At 42.6% G+C, this 20,034-nt stretch overlaps 1 protein-coding gene across 3 annotated transcripts in view; it reads right to left on the minus strand.

The window, feature by feature from the left end:
- The window catches only part of DLC1 (DLC1 Rho GTPase activating protein), a 187,478-nt gene that overhangs the window by 46,175 nt on the left and 121,269 nt on the right, over positions 1–20,034 (minus strand). Inside the window, exon 1 of one of the 3 annotated variants that reach the window (XM_039364975.1) lies at positions 19,686–19,985. The exons of the other annotated variants lie outside the window; for them this stretch is intronic. Coding sequence (XP_039220909.1) covers positions 19,686–19,698 — 13 coding nt within the window. The 5' untranslated portion in view covers positions 19,699–19,985. Of the gene's footprint in view, positions 1–19,685; positions 19,986–20,034 lie in introns of those variants that run through there. 3 annotated transcript variants of the gene reach the window in all.

Consider the following 20,034-nt stretch of genomic DNA (forward strand, 5'->3'; position numbering starts at 1 on the left):
GAACGGTTGCTGGAATTGGGTATGTCTACTTTAATGAAGAGAAGGACGAGGGGTGACATGATAGCAGTGTTCCAATATCTCAGGGGCTGCCACAAAGAAGAGGGAGTCAAGTTATTCTCCAAAGCGCCTAAAAAGAAGCAACCAATGGAAACTAATCAAGGAGAGAACCAACCTAGAACTAAGGAGAAATTTCCTGACAGTTAGAACAATTAACCAGTGGAACAACCTGCCTCCAGAAGCGGTGAATGCTCCAACACTGGAAGTTTTAAAGAAGAAACTGGACAGCCATTTGTCCGAAATGGTGTAGGGTTTCCTGCCTGAGCAGGGTGTTGGACTAGATGAGCTCCAAGGTCCCTTCCAACTTTTTTTTAAAATTATTATTATTATTATTTTAGACGTTGATCCTTAGAACAACTAAGGCAGTGGTGTCAAAACTGCCAGCCTGTGGGCCGGGTTGCATCATACGGAGACTGTGCCCACCCCAGCTCCAGCAATGCAAAAGAAGTCGCGATACATCGTGACACGTCACGTGACACGGCGAGTTTGACACCCGTGAACGAAGGCATTGTGTTACATTCAATCAAGAACATGTTTACTATTCGGGTTAACAGTAAAAAGAGAGTTATGTAGCACCACAACATTTAAGAATTATTCCATCTACCTCCAGCTTATTTGCTCCAACTGTGCTTTCCCTGGCTCAGAATACTGCTTAGTACAAGGGGCCAGGAGAAAGGGAACATGTCAAGATCTTTGACTTTCGTACTTGGTTTCCTTATCAAGTGTGCCAACATTGCTAAATTATTTGGCTAGTGATCCCAGAAAACAGATTGAGGGTTGGCAGGAAAACTAAAAAATATGTATTACTTGAAGAGATTCAAAAACTCTTTCTACAGCTTCAACTGTACATTTCCAAGCTAAAATGAAAATGTACATTTACTTTCAACCTAAAAACATACTGTATGCATTGACAGAGGAAGGCAACAACAAATAGCTTTCATATTCTTATCATATGGACTTATCTATGAAGTCATGAGCAGCTGAGCTTAATTTGAAGATTAGATCTTCTGATTAGCCTTCGAAAAGCTGCTATGAAGTTGATTACTGAAGATATAGTTGTCCACTTAATTTCTGAGTTACACAATGACAATAAAGATATTCTATTCTATCCTTGAGCCTAACTTTGCCATCAGAATGAACCTACGCTAAAAAAGGGAAATGCAGGGATTCTAACCCCTAAAGATATTCCTGGATCCCCAGAAGGCTTTCTGCCTGCTTATTCGTTGTTCTGCGTAACTAGTAGACCAACTTTTGTATTAATTGCTTCATTCTTACTCTTTTACTGCCTTTTCTTCATGCTATTTGCATATCTGAGGACAAAGTGGGCACCTGAGGCCAAAGAACTGAATCAAAAATTTTCATGTCTTAGAATGAATGTGGTGACAGGATTGATCCAACACCAATGGGAAATTAAAATAATTCCTCAACAGAATGTTACCATCCCATTCAAGCTTTTTCGTTTCCTTAATGACAATTCAATTTTTTTTCCTGCCATCAAGATTTTGACTGATTGAAGATTTGTGGCCAACAGTCAATTTTTACTGTTTATTTAGCCTTGTCCATATCTAATCTTTTTAAAGACTAGGATAGAAAACCTTAGAAACAACCAGTGGTGGGATTCAGCCAGTTCGCACCACTTCGGCAAAACCGATAGCTAATTTTTTGTTGGCCAGGCCCAGAATGGACTTCCGGAAGCGGCATCCACACAAAGAACCAGTTGTTCACATATTTGAATCCCACCACTGGAAACAACTGTTTTGAAAGCTACTGCAATCCAATGATGTGATTTTCCTCACATTTTTCTGAAAGTGCAATTATGACGCATAAGACAATTTCAGAAATGTTAGTTACAGCACAATTTTGTTGTTCTGTCGTTCATTCCTTCTCAACTGGACCTGATGGACATCATTTCTTCTATCAGTATCTGCGTCTTCTGAGCTCTTATAAGGGTCTGGTTGTGTCATCAGTGATAGTATTTAGACACCACGTCATCTTCTTTTCCAATTGCCTTTTAAATTTCCCAAACATCAGGATCTTTGAGCAGGCTTGACTTGAGGTAATTTAATGAATGCCCTTATTTATTAGTTTTCACAACAGTACAAAAGCGGTTGGCCATTGCATTATTTGAGAATTGCTTTCCTATTTGCCAGGCTATCCTAAGATTTCTTATTAGTCTCCTATCCAGGTGTAACTCGGGTATTATCTGACCTTTAGTTTTCTGTGATAATCCAAGAACAGTTAGATGTTTCCACAAGACAAGGCCCAAAGGAGTTTGCCGTTCTTGGGTTAGGACCGCTGCAGCTTCCCCACAATCACATGATCAAAATTCAGATACTTGACAACTGACTCATATTTATGATGGTTGTACCTTCTGACAAGCAAAGTAAATGGGGAAGCCAAGTTCCCTTAACAATTGTGTTACTAACTTAACTACTACAGCGATTCACTTACCAGTCGTAAAATGGGATAAAACTCATGTAACAAATTTCTCACTTAACAACATACATTTTGGGCTCAATTGTGGTCGTAAGTCGAGGAGGTACTATCTTGACCTGCGCTAATTTAACACTATATAGGAGCTCTGCAGACATGTGTTAAATGTTAAGGAACAAGGTGTTTCTGAGCATAGGGAAACACTCAACAGGAAGACCTATCATGCATCCCAGCATCAAATTCGTAATTCATTTCTTCCCAAAACCAACTCTGGTTTCTCTGCAGTCATTCCCCTTCCCTTCTTTTCTGCTTATTCAACTTATTTGATGGAGAGAACCTTTTTACTGTTTTAGCCAAGAGGAAACCATAAACACACTGATTCATTGCAAATTAACAAGAAATATGTCACTCAACCCCAATGTCCTTTATAAACATTTTAGTGGAGAGAGGCACTCCAATTCTACAAAGACATGCATTTTGAACCAAACTTGACTTGAGCAGGCTAATTAAATGCCTCTTAAGTGTGATTTAGCTGTCTTGTAAAATGCAATTATTCACACATAAAGAAGAACCACGTAGAAGAAGCCAGGTAATTAAAGCAAATCCTAAACCAGAATTTCTTGGCCTTTCCAAACTTTAGCCTAAAGCAATTTCTACTAATTGTGACTGGCCTAGAGAAAATCCGCTTAATAGCAATAGATTGCAATGAAATAAAGAGAAGAAATTCCAAGTTTCTTTTAGCCTATTTCTGTGTTAGTTGCTATTTCCTTCCCCTTTATACATAAAAAGGGAAAAGAAATAGTTCAGGGATCTGGCTGTCTAATTCCACCCTTAGGCTGTGATTGAACAACCTGAGCAGAGATCAGATATATTTGTGGACCATCGAATGTGACTCTATCTTGTATTTAACATTCAGATTTTAAAAGAAGCAATATTATCAGCTAGGTGTGTGATAACCGGAGGCCTAGAGAGTTATGTAAAACTGCTTCCTGTGCTTCAGTCCTCAGGAAAGAATCTTCTTTGATGGGATCTGATTCATTTGGAAAGAATAGGAATATTGTGCTGCATTCTTATTTATTTATTAGTATAATTTATATGCCGCCCAATCCCTAGGGACTCAGGGCGGCGTACAAAATTAAAACAACAAGTATAACAATTAAAAATGAGTACATTCACATGGCATGTCCCAATCGAATCTCGCCCCCCCCCCCCCCGGGACATCAACCCCCAGGCCTGCCAGAACAGGAGAGTTTTAATAGCTTTCTTGAAGGCCGGCAAGGTGGGAGTAGTTCGAATCTCAGGGGGAAGTTGATTCCGCCACGTCGGAGCCACCATAGAAAAGGCCCTTCCCCGAGGGCCCACCTGCTGACATTGTCTGGCCGACGGGACCTGAAGGAGGCCCAATCTGTGGGACCTCACCGGTCTCTGGGAACTATGCGGCAGTATGCGGTCCTGTAGGTAACCTGGTCCTAAGCCATGAAGGGCTTTAAAGGTGACAACCAACACCCTGAATTGCGTCCGGAGACTCACAGGAAGCCAGTGCAGCTCGCGGAGGATAAGTGACACGTGGGTGTACCTTGGTGCACCCACAATCGTTCTCGCGGCTGCATTCTGAACCAACTGCAGCCTCCGAACGCTCTTCAAGGGTAGCCCCATGTAGAGCGCATTACAGTAGTCCAGTCTTGAGGTGACAAGGGCATGAGTAACCGTGAGTAGAGCCTCCAGGTCCAAATAAGGCCTTCACATCTGCAGTATCTATAAATATTAGTCCTCTGAACTGATGTTATTTGATTTTTTTTTAAAAAAAAATTGCAGTAAAAGTAAAGATATGTTTAACATCACACTGAGCCTGGTTGCTGGACTGCAAACTCAGACTGCAAGAAAATATTGTGCATTTCATTCATTCATTCACTCACTCACTCATTCATTCAGTGACCACCCTACTCCAGATAGTTTGTTGACAATTTTTGTCAGTATTTAAACAGAGTTCAGAAATATGGATCTATCTCAAGCCTTTATGCAGTCGGCTTATTTCAGACAATACTAACATATATGAACAGTTATATGACAGCAGCCTGCAAAATACTCATAAACTAAAAATACACAGTAGGCAAATATTTGAACGTTTAAACCTAAGGAGGATTATTTAAATATTAGCAATCTACGGACTGAAATAGATGGCAAGATGCTCTTCTATGAAATTGAAAATAATACCACTTTTTAAGGGAAACTTCCCTAAATAATTTCCCAAAATATAAATTAAACTACCAGAACACTTTTACGTGATTCATACATTCTTGGGATATCACTGTATGTGATTTAAGCAACTTTCACGTTAGGACCTACAATCTGATCTGCTTCTCCAGTCAAATGAAATTCAGTGAACATATCAGGTGAAATGGACCAAGATCCACACAAAAACTGATGATAAAACTGGTTTGTCCTTAAGGGGCCACATGATCCTTCGTATTTGATTTACAGGGGCATCTGCAGAGGGTCAAAAAAGTCAAGATTACAGGTAGTGTTCGACTTACTTAGTGACCGTTCAAAATTACAACGGTGCTAAAAAAAGTGACTTATGACCATTTTTCACACTTATGACCATGGCACAGCGGTTCTCAACCTGTGGGTCGCGACCTCATTTGGGGTCGAACGACAATTTTACGGGGATCGGCAAACAACGCGATCCGCCATTTTTTCCTTCAGGGGGCGCCGCCGCGCATGCGCGCCGCACATGGGGGGCGCCGCGCATGGGGGCAGTGCATCCTTATGACCGGGGTCGCCGTATAAAAAGATTGAGAACCACTGCCATGGTAGCACCCTCATGGTCATGTGATCAAAATCCAGACTCTTGGTAACTGACTCAGATTTATGACGGGCGCAGTGTCCCCAGGGTCATGTGATTGCCTTTTGCAACCTTCTGACAAGCAAAGTCATTGGAGAAGCCAGAGTCAACTTAACAACCGGGTTACTAATTTAATATCCGCAGCAATTCACTTAACAACTGTGGCAAGAAAAGCCGTAAAATGGGGTACAAGTCACTTAACAAATGTTTCACTTAGCAACACGAAATTTGGGCTCAGTTGTGGTCTACCTTTATAGCCATGACCCCATAAAATCCCACCCCCTTACAGTAATGTCTCACACATAAAAAGCAGTGGTTCGCAACCTGTGGGTCGGGACCCCATTTGGGGTCAAACGACCATTTCACGGGGGTTGCCAAACAACACAGTCTGCCATTTTTTCCCCCCTTTTCCTTAGCTGTGCTACTCCCTTTTATTCTATTGGCTTTTGAAAGCCAATAGAACAGACTCTCTTGAATAGAGTCTAATTCTATTGGCTTTCAAAAGCCAATAGGAATTGTCCAGGCTGTCTCTGCCCTGCTGAGCCCGCCAAAAGTCCCATTCTGCAAACGGTGCTGCACCAGTTGAGTATCCTCGACTTACGACCGGTTGGGGGTTGCGGCATTAAAAAGGTTGAGAATCACTGCATAAAAAGGATGAAACTTTAATCACAGCTATCACCTTGAGTGTTCTGAATGCCCCCGCCCCAATTTCCCCCCACTTTTATGCTTCAGAATATCTAATGTTGGGAAATATGAATAGACAAGGAACAATTATCATGGCTAAGTGAGGGTTTTTTTTCCCCACATCTTCTGAACCAAGGAGCAGAAGGTTGATCAATAAGGGGTATATCAGGTACCCAAGTTAAAAAAAACCCCACCCATATACAATTGTTCTATAGAGGCTGACAATACAATTTCAATCATCAGAATTAATTTTTTCCCATGTTTGGATGCATTCTTTCATTACATCCATAATTTATGCTGTTTTATTCACTCTGGCCAACGGCGATATTTATTGGGATTCTGTGTAAACTTTGCATAATTCACTGGTTAAGTCAAACGAAGACTGATGCATTAAATATCAACCTCTTTTCCATTCTGTCTTGCCAAACATCATTAGACAACATTATTTTTCCCTAGCAAGCGCAGCACAGGACTTTCCAGGAATAAAATATACTTTCTAGAAAGCAAGGCCTCAATAGCAAAAAAACCAAAACAACAACAACAAAAGAACCTAGCCAAAAATAACGGGAGCATCTCCGAATGATGTAACCATGTGATGGGGGAGGGGAGGGAGGAAACATAATAGAAATTAGCATTGCGTAAGCTACAAATGAATAGAAGCGAGGGTTGTAGCAGAGATTTTCAAATTTCTGTCTCATGGGGATTGAAGGCAAAGTAATACTTATATGTAACAGAATTCTCGTATATGAAGTTTATTCCTCATTTAAAGCAAAGAGAGCCTTCAATAGATAAGATAAGGTAAGATAAGACAAGCAAAGTCAGTTTGGGAAGCTGGATTTGCTTAATGACCACTATCTATAGGACAACAGATTGTATTTCTCCCTCTTTGTCTTGAATTTTGTCAATATTTTAAAGTGTCAGAAGCCTGGAATAAGGAAAAGGAAATTGATCTTCTAAGAAATGAAGGAACAGGAGCTAAAAATGAAAACAATTAAAATCAGAGGATTGAGCAATTCTAGCAATATGATGATTTGATTGTATTCTGTTGTTGTCCCAACATAAACATAGCAATATGAATTCAAACAGAGGTGTTTTTTTTTTTAAAAAAAACTTGGCTGTTCACTCCTACTAAAAATTGAATTGCCAAACCAATTGTCACTCAAATTTATTAGAAAAAAAAAAAAGAGATCAGGAACAAAGCTTACATTGTTCCTACTGATAAATATATTAGTTATGACTTTTGGAAAGAAACTGCTAACTTGGCATGGACATGTTATAGAAGTAGTATGCATGTGTGTGTATGAATACGTAAAATAAACAACATTGCAGGTAGTCCTTGACTTAGGACCACAATTGAGCCCAAAATGTTCATTGCTACGTGAGACAGTTAAGTGAGTTTTGCCCCATTTTACAACCTTTCTAGTCAGTTGTTAAGTGAATCACGGCAGTTGTTAAATTAGTAACCTGGTTATTAAGTTAATCCAGGGGTGTCAAACTGGTGGCCTGCGGGCCGGATACGTTATGTACAGGCCACGCCCACCCAGCTCTGCAAAGGCAGAAAACATCATAAAATGATACGTCACGTGACATGACCGAGTTTGACACCTGTCAATTAATGTCTTCCCCATTGACTTTGCTTGTCAGAAGGTTGCAAAAAGTGTTCATATGACTCTGAGACAATACAACTTATCATAAATACAGACCAACAATACATTCAGAAAAGCCAGTGATCTTACTTGTACCTTCCTGTTTTTATTACTAAAAAATTATCTGGTCTGCATTAAGTAGCACAAATAGTAGTTTCCCTTTCTAAATGCCCCAGAATACACAAAGGTTAACCAAGCACCAATTGGGATCATGTCCATCAGCTGAGTTTCAACAAACACTCGGGAGATTTAAGAGAAAATTGTATTGAGCAAATTTCACAGGCAGCATTCATGACACTTCGTAAAAATTTATTTGGCCAAGTCCCAAGGATTCAAATGTTGCATTTGTTATAAGACCAAAACAGAATACTGTCATCATAGCCACTTTTGCTGAAATCATGTAGACTTTCAAGTAGATGTATTGATGACTAAGATAATGGCAAGCTGGCAGATTCTCAGTCAGCAGGCTAAGAGATGGAGACAGTACTAACTGGAAAAAAAAAAGAGAAAATCCCCAAGTATTGTCAGAACACCATCAAGATCCATCAGGCATCTGCAGCAAGCTATCTTAATTAATTATTTAATCATCACAGAGGTCCAGAGTGAGAACAAAATACTGCTTGAGCAGAAAGCAAGATAACTACAGTAAAAGATAGATGGTAATGTCCCCCATATCTATATCACATCTCATCTATTCCAAAGTAAAAACTTATAAGGAACGGTTGCAGGAATTGGGTATGTCTAGTTTAATGAAGACAAGGATGAGGGGGGGCATGATAGCAGTGTTCCAGTATCTCAGGGGCTGCCCCAAAGAAGAGGGAGTCAAGCTATTCTCCAAAGCGCCTGAAGGCAGGACAAGAAGCAACAGATAGAAACTAATCAAGGAGAGAAGAAACCTAGAACTAAGGAGAAACTTCCTGACAGTTAGAACAATTAACCAGTGGAACAACCTGCCTCCAGAAGCGGTGAATGCTCCAACACTGGAAGTTTTTAAGAAGAGACTGGATAGCCATTTGTCCGAAATGGTATAGGGTTTCCTGCCTGAGCAGGGGGTTGGACTAGATGGTCTTCAAGGTCCCTTCCAACTTTTATTATTATTAAAGGGTGGAAGCTAGTTTGTCCCCTGTGGTGCACTATGGATAGCACACAAGCATGAAGCAAACGGACTAGCAATCTTAAGACAGCCAAATAACTACTCTGTACGAACACTAATGTATCATCGCCATACATTAAATAAATAAATAACCTCTAGAACAGAATTCCTGGCCATTGCCTAGACTGCGCAAAGAATACAGCAGCATCTTCATTATGGCTGCTGCAGAACCTGAAACCCAGTTGGTCATCTCCCTACTGCTATACAGCCAGAAATTATGCAAGTTCTGTACACTTGTTCACCAGCGGTTCTTTGGCGGATGCATCTTAGCAGATTTCAGCATCAGCCTGAGAAAAAGGTGCCCAAAATTTGCAAAAGAAGCAACCTAGAGTCTGACCAATGTGCAAGTCCCACTTCTTCTATAAGTCAGCCAGTGCCCCCCTTCCTCTGCTCTTAATAGTCATAGTAGTAAAGTTGGAAGGGACCTTGGAGGTCATCAAATCCAACCCTCTGCTCAGGCAGGAAACCCTACACCATTTCGGACAAGTGGCTGTCCAGTCTCTTCTTAAAAACTTCCAGTGTTGGAGCATTTACTGCTTCTGGAGGCAAGCTGTTCCACTGGTTAATTATTCTCATGGTCAGGAAGTTTCTCCTTAGTTCTAGGTTGCTTCTCTCCTTGATTAGTTTCCACCCGTTGCTTCTTGTCCTGCCTTCAGGCGCTTTGGAGAATAGCTTGATTCCCTCTTCTTTATGGCAGCCCCTGAGATATTGGAACACTGCTATCATGTCCCCCCTTGTCCTTCTCTTCGTTAAACTAGACATACCCAAATTCCAGCAGCCGTTCTTTATATGCTTTAGCCTCCAGTCTCCTAATCATCTTTGTTGCTCTTCTCTGTACTCTTTCTAGAGTCTCAACATCTTTTTTACATCGTGGTGACCAAAACTGGATGCAGTATTCCAAGTGTGGCCTTGCCAAGGCATTGTAAAGTGGTATTAACACTTCACGTGATCTTGATCCCACCTATTTATGATCTGCAACCGGCTCAACATGTGGGGTTCTCAGACTGCAAGGTGCCAGGCACTTCTGCTAGCTCTCTGAACCCCACATCCACCAAAAAATAGCAGCATACCTCTTTCCTCATCACTTCTACCTCTCCCCTCTGAAAGCGTAACTCCAACATACATGCACACACACATCCAGAAGGACCTTATATAGACATTCCTCTGTCATGGTACATTATAGTTAATCATTCTATTTCTAAAGGTACACATTATCTTATTTCATTACGGCTGGAAAGATTAATTTTCCCAGGGAGAACACATCAAAAATTATATGTGTAAACTTGGTTTAAGTAACATAACCCATCCTACTAATTCTGGAAAAAAGAGCAGCCTTCGCATTCCTTGATATTTATCAGCCATAGAATCAAAAATAAAGTCAAGTCGACATTCTTCACCGCATGGATTTATTTTAGTTACTGTGACCCCGTGAGCACAAAAAATAAGGTAAGAAACATGACTGGAATGGCTTAACTTATTGAGATTAATTGCCCCAAACTGAACACTCGATTCATGGTTTCTAAGCTTTAAAATATCTAGCAAATCATGAATGCTCAGCAAATATTATGGGTGTGGGTATGTGTGTGTATAAATGCATAATGTAGAGCTGCCACAACTCATAGAAACAGTTGGCTGGGAATAAAAGTCTTTCTAGGCATGCTAGCAAAATACAGCATAATCTTCAAGGTGTGCTTAAGAGATCACTTGAATATTCACAGAAAAAAGCTTTTGGATTGCCAATTCTGGCATGGCACAGCCTATTGTTGCCCGACAGAATAACATATTCTTGATGATTCATTGCTTGACGACCAAGGTGATTGTAAATTGCCGTTATCACAGAAGGAAAACAGATTAAATCAAAGCTACATTCCAAGGCTACACAATAAATCAATAGGAACCTTTTCTGAGCAAAGCCAGCACTTTTGTATCTCACTGTGAATAATTATCTCCAAGAGCCCACCTGGAAGGCTGAAGCAAAGAAGGCAAGATATGATAAATGCAGACGTGAAAAATGCCCAGTTAAGACCCGGATGCTGCATTTGATCGTGCAAGATGGCGCTTGCTGATCCAAAAAGGGGATGCTGCCCCTGTGGAAAAAATGCCTGGATTATGGATAACTGTGTGTAATTATCTGCTGGTCTCACCTGGATTGCACAAGAAAAGTAACGTGGTCACAATTACTTAGTTTCTTATAATGGCCCTTTACAATTGTCCCAATAAATTGGGATGGCCAGTCTGGAGGGCCCCACAGTTATGTAGTCTTGGGCCCTCTTCAAAACTTACTAGTTCTGGAAATGGGTAGCTTTTCTTATTTTGAGATAGGAAACACACAATCATTCTAATACCCAGTATAATCTTCATGAAGTTAAAAGAAAAAAAAAAAAGCTAATTCCTTCTCTTTAAAACAACTAAAAGAAAGCAATGGCAAGTTTCACCCAACTCTGAGTAATGACCCACAGCAGGGGTCTTCAAACTTGGCCCTTTTATGACTTGTGGACCAACTCCCAGAATTCCTCAGCCAGGCACCTGGGAGTTGAAGTCCACAAGCCATAAAAGGGCCAAGTTTGAAGACCTCTGAGCCACAGCATTCTGAATCATCCCCCCAAAACTGTGGGTCTCACTCTCTTTTAAAATTGCTAAGTGGCCTCATTAATGAAACCTGAGGCATTTTTTTTAGATATGACGGACAAGCCAATTGAAAAACAATTTGGGGTGCTATATAAGAGACTGGAAACCATTTGTAGACTTTCTAGGTACTAAATATAATAACAGATGGTTAACAGAGGGATTTGAAGATTAGTGTAATGTTTAGCTCAACTTGTCATCTGCTTTTTCTTTTTTTTTCATGTATGTATGTATGTATGGCTGGATGGAGTCACTGAAGCAGTAGGTGTGAACTTAAATGGACTCCAGAAGATGGTAGAGGACAGGAAGACCTGGAGGAACGTTGTCCATGGGGTCGCGATGGGTCGGACACGACTTCGCAATTAACAACAAATGTATGTATGTATGTATGTATGTATGTATGATATCTATACACACACACACACATCGGTATATACATTTGTAAAAGGGGAGAATTTATTGTTTTTTTTTTCTTTTCTTTCAGCACTCAGCCAGGGTGGATCCTACTTGTAAAATGTTAAACTTAATTGACTGCTTTTTCCTCCTTTTTTGTAAACTATTTTTTTTTGTGTGTGTGTGGTTAGGATTTGAATGTATGATTTTGTTTTGTTGCATTTTGTTCGTTTGTTTTACTGTCCTGTATTTTATTCTTTACGATGAAACGAACAAACTTATAAAAACGCTAAGCGGCCTCCATACTGGGTAGTTTGTTCATCCCAACGTTGAAGCAGAATGGAAAGCAATAGGATCCTACATGCTGGCCTTTGGCAATACTTTTGAAATAAGCTTAAAGAGGAAGGGGAAACATCTGAAGTTATTTTTGTGCCTTTAGGTCTTTGGTGATCCACTAAACATGCCAGGGTGGGTCTTGCATTGTCTGGAGGCTGTCAGTTCTGTTGCATACTCTCATTTCCTTCTTCCTGTTGCTAGAGAAACTTTTGTTTACAGTACAGGACCATCCTGTTTAACCTTCATACATTACAGATTGCAGGACCACGCAACTGAAATCAGAGGCAAAAGCGCACACAACACTTTGGCCCACAAGCAATACAAGAAATTTTTCTGGTACCATATATTCCGGCATATAAGACGACTTTTGAGAGCGTCGAAACAGCCTCCAAACTCGGGGGTCGTCTTATACGCGAGAAATAAGGTAGTTTCCAGTGTATAAGACGACTTTCTAGGCATGCGACTCGGCGTCGATCGTCTTATACGCCGGAAATACCGATAGTTTCCGGCGTATAAGACGACTTTCTAGGTATGCAACTCGGCGTCGATCGTCTTGCGACTTGGCGTCGAACTAGGGGGCCATCTTATATGTCGGGTTGCTCTATACGCCGGAATATATGGGTTGCTCTATACGCCGGAATATTGCTTCACAGTAGAGATTAGGAAGATTTTCAGTTGAATCCCTCTAAAAAGCAAGGGTCCCCAACCTTGGCAACTTTAAGACCTGTGGACTTCAACTCCCAGAATTTCCCAGCCAGAGATGCTGGCTGGGGAATTCTGGGAGTTGAAGTCCACAGGTCTTAAAATTGTTAAGGTTCTACTAACCCAGTGATGGTGAACCTTTTAGAGACTGAGTGCCCAAACTGCAACCCAAAGCCCACTTATGCATCGTCGGGTGCCGGGTGGGTGTGGCCAATTGGGTAGGCATGGCCAATTGGGTGGGCGTGGCTGCGGTGGTAACAACAGACTGGGTGGGATTAAAAAGTTCAATCAATTCCAACTTTGCAAGATCTTTTTTTTTTCCGCAAGAAGTTGAAATTGACTGATTGAACCTTTTTTTTTTTGCACATGGCGGTGGAGGTCTACAGCGAAAAGGTTTTATAAAACCCAGATGAAGGCCTCGGACTTGGGCGACAGCGCCCATGCCCACAGAGAGGGCTCTGAGTGCCGCCTCTGGCACCCGTGCCATAGGTTCGCCCACCACTGTACTAACCAAATTACATGTATTCTGTATATTATGCTCTTCTCTCATGTGCTGGCTGGGCAAACCCAGTACAGAATTTTGTGGGCCTTAGGAAAGGTTTTGACCCTGTTGTACATTTTAGCACCTGATGCTAATATTTATATCTCTCTAGAAAGTATACTTAGAGAAAAAGTATACATTTTCCTCCAAATAGTACAATGATTTTTATACTTATTGCTTTAAAATTGGGAGAAGGCTAATGCTGCATGGCCTGTGAGTTGCCAGAGAGATTCATCCAGACTTGATTTCCCTAAAGTATGTAGGACATAAAAACATTTTTGAAAAAAAGTGGTGCTACAAGCCAATTTCCAGCGGTTTTTCTTAACCACTTTCTTTTTCTCAGATACACTGGATTTGGTAGGCTTTAAAAAAAAATGGCCCTGGTCACACTTGAGTCTGTACCAGGCTGCCATAAAATAACTGAGAAATCTTATTAAGATCATCCCAGTACTGTATTTCATTTGAAATCCATGAACTTTAACAGTGGCTTTGTATGAATATCATAAGGATTGAGAACTATGTCAGACATCTTGACCTAGGTAGTAGCCTCTGAGATTGAAATATTCAAGCATAAACAGTATTCCTGCAAGATTTTTCATAGCATTATATTTCTGAAATAAATCTGAATCAAGACATCCCAAGCATCTTGCAAAATCTTTCGGGCAAGGGATTTTTGCTTTTCCTAGTGGGAAACTACTTGGAAAAGGTCACATAATCCAGGACTGTAACAACCTGGTCGCTGGTCAATTGCTTCCAGACAAATGCATTCATTGACTATCTTTTAGGAACAAAGGCTCATTTTTGGGAATATTTGCAAAGCTGTTGATTCACAGCTCCTGGGATTTTTTTTTAATTTTTAAAAAACTTCCTAGGTAGGTCAAATACGTCTCTTCCATCTGAACCAACAAGAAAGACAATACGGTAAGCCAAAAGCAGCAAGTTAGAGGACCACAATTTGGCTTCAGTCTGAAATGTAGCTGAGCAACGCATTTACAGGCCAGATGGATGCTAAAGTAATCCAACTCTGAGCAGTGGATACACTTAAACCCAAACACACAATTCCTCAATCTGTTGGGCTATTATATTCTTTCTAGCTCATAACAAAATAACATTGCAAATGTAACTAGAGTTTCAGCATCCTGACTCCTGGGAGAATTTTTCCATCCATCTGAGACTCCCCATAGCCCAAGATAGAAAATCCATCTGTAGCTGATGTCTGGGATAAAGTTACAGTTTGACAAACCACAAATGCTTAGGGAGGGGGGAAAAGAGAAGAGAGAGAGAGAAAAAGGACCATTAGTGAGAGATAAGATGGAAGTCAAATGCTGAGCAGCAAAACTTTCTGCTATATCGCCTGAAATTTCATCTTTGGGGGATGGAGTGGGGGGGGGGGAAGACTGCATTAACTGGACAAGGTCATTTGTCTTCAGAATGCTTTGCTTGCCAGGGGCCCAAGTAGCCTAACCTCTTCTGAATCCTGCCATCCATTGATTTACACCAGAGTAACTGAATTATGAGAGGCAAGTTTAGTGTAGTGGTTTAGGCTGAAGGCTGAAAACTGGAAGACCTTGAGTTCTAGACACAAAAGCTAGTTGGGTGACCTTGAACCAAGCACTTTCTCTCCGCCCTAGGAAGGAAGCAGTGGCAAGCTACTTCTGAAAAAACCTTGCCAGGAAAACTGCAGGGACTTGTTGGGGCAGATGCTGAGAACTGGACATGACTGAATAACAGCAACAACAACTGAACCATGGATAGCAATCCTAGTCTGGAATTGAAAGAGGTACATGCATACATCTCAGTGCTTGTATTAGTCTAGAGCAGTGGTTCTCAACCTGTGGGTCGGGATCCCATTTGGGGTCAAACGACCATTTCACGGGGGTCGCCAAACAACGCAGTCCGCCATTTTTCCCCCTTTTCCTTAGCTGTGCTACTCCCTTTTATTCTATTGGCTTTTGAAAGCCAATAGAATAGACTCTCTTGAATAGAGTCTAATTCTATTGGCTTTCAAAACCCAATAGGAATTGTCCAGGCTGTCTCTGCCCTGCTGAGCCTGCCAAAAGTCCCATTCTGCAAATGGTGCTGCACCAGTTGAGTAGTCCTTGACTTACGATCGGTTGAGTAGTCCTTGACCTACGACCGGTTGGGGGTCGCAGCATTAAAAAGGTTGAGAACCACTGGTCTAGAGCAGTGATGGTGAATCTTTTAGACACCGAGTGCCCCAAAACTGCCCCACCCCCGCTTGCTCCGCCCCCCGCCCCGCCTGCCGGGTCACCTACTGCCTCCATGATCTGCCGCAGATTGCTCAGGTGGCCCCGCAGCACCATGGCGGCCAAGCCCTCTGCCCATGCCCCGCAGCATCATCTGCGTGTGACGGGGTGTGAGGGCAGAGTCTTGTCCCTGCTGCCCGTCTCCCATGTCCTGGTGAGCTCCGGGTGAGGAGGGGGCCAAGGGGGGAGGTGGTGCCGGGGCTATGGTGCATGTGCCCACAGATAGGGCTCTGAGTGCTGCTTCTGGCATGTGTGCCATAGGTTCGCCATCACTGGTCTAAAGCAGGGGTGCCTCAAACTGCCGGCCCGCGGGCTGGTTGCATCATGCGGAGGCTGTGCCCACCCCGTGCCCACCCCAGCAATGCAAAAAAAGTCACGATATGTCATGTGATGCAGCAAATTTGACATCCATAGAGCTTCCCTCTTATAGATCTCCCTCCCACCCTCTGTCCCACTGGTACTTTAAAACTCCTTGGAAGAGTTGTGGTAACTGTTGTGAGGGATGGGGGAATAGATTAAATAGTCACTAAAAGAAGAAGCCAACTCTGTGTTGCTGGCATTGGCTCATTCTGTGCCTGTCTTGAGATGAGGCAGTATGTGGTTTATCTATAGTTTCTTGCTATGTGCATTTTTGCTAAAAACTCACTAGCAAAAGGCATGAAGCCTAACTTTAAGGCTTCCTGATGCATGACTAATATCACATATCCCAGTATCAAGATGCGAGAAAAACGTAACATTTTACATTATTAATCCTATGGCCAGAAAAAGCAGAATTTTTGACAACCCACACAAACTTACAAATGCAGAAAGGCTGGCCATGCAACCCATAGGAACTGAAAATGAATGAAATTAAACTAAATGCACCTACTGTATTTCGATGTATTCAATTGATAAACTCCAGATTCAGTCCTTGGCACCTACATTTAAATGTCTCAAGAAAGTAGGGTCGGAAAACCCAGGACATTCAATAAGACAGCAGATTAGATGGAACAATGACCTATTTCACCTAAAAGCAGGCTTAAAAAAATCCTTCTGGATCAAACCCAGAATCTATCCAGTCCAACACTTTGCATTCAGATGCCAGGATCAATTCAAGAACATGACCTACGTGCAAATAAACTCTTTTTGCTATAACCCTGCAAATAGTATTCAAAGTCTGTCATACTGGAGGAATTCCCAAGCATCATTTCATATACCTTTCCTCTAAGCCTCTCTTTTTTCATATTTCAGAGCCCTGGAAGGCTGACCAAAACGTTTAGTGACTGGGCCGTTAAATATGTGTAGTATAACCATAGAAGACTGGTAGTGTAACTTCACCTTGTTTTGAGATGGGGAAAATGCAAAAAGGCACTGGAAACCTGAAAATAAATCTGACACTGTTAAGGATAGTCCCTCCTCACAGGAACGCATGCTACAAAAATGTACATTTTGGCTTATCTGTTTTTGCATCATATAATACTAACTCATTTTGTATCACTGTCCTGCCTACTGCCATCCTTCTTCCCTTAAGTATTAAGAATGGGCTGGATTCTTGAAAAATTGCCCACTCTTTTCTATTAGGGGCAAATGACATCAAGGGTTATTTGTTGCCTTCTGCTATAGGCAGCATGAAAATAACTAAATAACCTATAGATTTGATATAACCTGGTGGTCACCCTTCTAAGTGCTAATGAGGCTTGATAGTGCATTGCTTTCAAGTACAATTATGACAGGATGCTGCCACCTACTGAAAAGTAAATCTATTGGACAGTAAGGAGCTCTTCAATTTCTTGAATAGCTTGAGCTAGACTAGACCAAACTTATGCTGAGTTAAACTTTTCCGACTTGGTGCAATACACCCATACCCAGAAATCTCAATCCTCACACTAAATGGGAATTCTGGAAACTGTAATCTCAAGACATCTACGCAAAACCAGGTTAAGAAATGCTAGTTAACCAGTGCGCTAGATAATATTCATAATTCAGTCCCATCAGTTTAGACAGCCTCATAGTCAAATAAGAATGCATAAAATTTTGGCTCTACTTTGAAAACCCATATTATCTCGCTCATTTTTAAAGCAAAAAAACGTCAGAGTAACTTCCAAGTTTAAACTTGCTTTATTTTGTCATTTGGGGGACTTACTATTCCAAGAGGGAAAGAAAGAGAGTGAGAGAGAGACTAAATGTGAAAGCTAATCTAAATGTGTAATCTCCAATTTACCGCTATTAGGGATGATCTTCATTAGCTTAATAGAATCATTTTGCCTACAATGATGCCACAAGTATGTCATTGACAAGTTTTTGTGATAAATAAAAAGCAGGAATGAGGGTGGCACTGAAATGCCAGAGAACAAAAAGAATTTGTTTTCTGTTTGTGCTGGAAATACAAAGCCCTGTTTACTACTGGGTGGGGGGGGGTGTTACTCCTTAAAAGAGATCAAAGGCGCCTAAGATGACATCAGGAGTTTGGGCACTAGAGGGGGGGGGGTCCTCTGGCTCCTAGAAGCCACCAGACTAATTACTGGAAAACTTCAAAAGGAACTGTAAGCTTTCCTTTCTTTGGCACTTAACACCCACCCACCCCAATTTAACCCTTTCACCTATTCCTCCTTTTAAATATCTACCTACTACTCTTCACAGTTACTTGGGACTTGATGGATGGGCACGTTGGAAAGCATTTTGACTCTGGAAACTGAAAAACTACTAATTTAAAACACATTTCAAGGAGAAGCTGCCACATGGTTTCAACCAAGCAAGGATTCCTTCCTTTTTCCTGTTTCCCTAGCAGCCTTAGGCTAAAATGTTAAATATAGAAGGGTAGCCTTTCCCCTTCTGCTCTGTCCAGATTGCTGGACTACAAGGCCTGTAATTCCCAGCCAGTATGACTGATGGCTGTAGAAATGCTTGAAATTATACTTCTGGTTGATGTGTACTAGGTTTATTGGATTGGCTGTCTTGTGGATTTATCTTCATTAAATAAATCAGGAGTTTGAGGGAAGAAAGGTATGTTAAATCACAGTATGCCTTTCAGCCTTTATTATTACTATTATTACCCTTATTTCTCCCTTGGCCAACTGAACACTTTAATTCTATACTTGGGGTGACCTTTGCAAAAAAAAAAGGGGGGGCCCAAGAACTAAAGGAAACCGTTCAGAAGCACAGAACTGAACGAAATTTCTGCAGAATGCAAAATGCACAGAACTTAAAATGTTTGCATTATATAAAAAGTACAGCTAACAAGGGAAACGGCTCAAGGAAGGTTTCCGTCCCCCCCCCCATCCATCCAAATGAGCGGCATGGAAACATTTCATTACTGAGGGAAAATGCAACCCACAAATAAGTTATGACAAGAAAAGCCAGAGGTTTACGCAGGAGACGATGAGGGATGAAATAAACCAGGCCCGGCGAGAAACGCAGATTGCCTTCAGTTCTGCAAGAGGAGGGGAAGCCTCCTTCACATACACACACACACACCCGAAGACTTGCAAAGCGCTTTGCCTACGTGCGAAGATAAAGGTCTTTGCCCTTTCGACTCTGCCAGCGCAACACGCAAGCACGGCAGCACCAGTCTGAGACTCGCGCGCGCAAAAAAGGGGGGGGGAATCCCCTCGACCCCCCCCCCACACCCCCGCTCCATTCACGCCGTCGGACCGGCTCCTGCGCCAGCCCCGCGTCAGCTGCAATGGATCGGGCGCTAGGAAAAGGCCCCCCCCCGAGAGGATCCCGCAGGCAGCCGAATGGTCATCCAAATGACAAGCTTCCTCTTCCAACGACTCCCCTTGGCTTAGCCTCATGCCCCGTCGGTCCTCCCCGCTCGCTGGTTCGGGATGGAGCATGTGCAGAGCGCCTCAGCCCGAACCAGCCTTGCCTCCGGAGCGGAGAGGCTTCCCCCCCCCCTCTCCGATGATCTCCCACTGACTTGTCTCTCACCGGGGCGAGCCGGCTGGGAGAAGAAGCCCGCCGCTCGAGCCGGTCGCGCTGAATTCGCTCCCCGACCCCAAGTCGCCCACCGCCGGCGTCTTACGCGTGAGGATCATGATCCGCCGCTGCTTCGCTGCCCACGCCTGGGAGAAGGTGGTCGGCGGCGCCAGCTGCAGGCGAAGAGCGGGCTCTGTCCGCCCCCCCAGGATCGCTGGCTGGCTGGCTGGCTCCGCGGGGCAGCGCCTCAACTCATCTTTCGCTCCCGCGCAACTCGAGGCTCCGGCTCTCCCGGAGGTGCGAACCCTTCAGGCGCCAGGCAGGCAAAGGCGGCGCCGGGCCGGCAAAGCCATCGCCCCACCTCCTGCGCTCCAGGTTCCTTCCCGTCAAGGAAGCGGCGCAGCCTCCGGGCCCACCCCCGCGGGGCTCCGCAGAGGAGATCCGGGAGGAAAGGC

The sequence above is a fragment of the Crotalus tigris genome, unplaced genomic scaffold (genome assembly GCF_016545835.1).
Source record: "Crotalus tigris isolate CLP2741 ecotype Arizona unplaced genomic scaffold, ASM1654583v1 scf7180000019936.317499, whole genome shotgun sequence".
Lineage (NCBI taxonomy): Eukaryota > Metazoa > Chordata > Lepidosauria > Squamata > Viperidae > Crotalus > Crotalus tigris.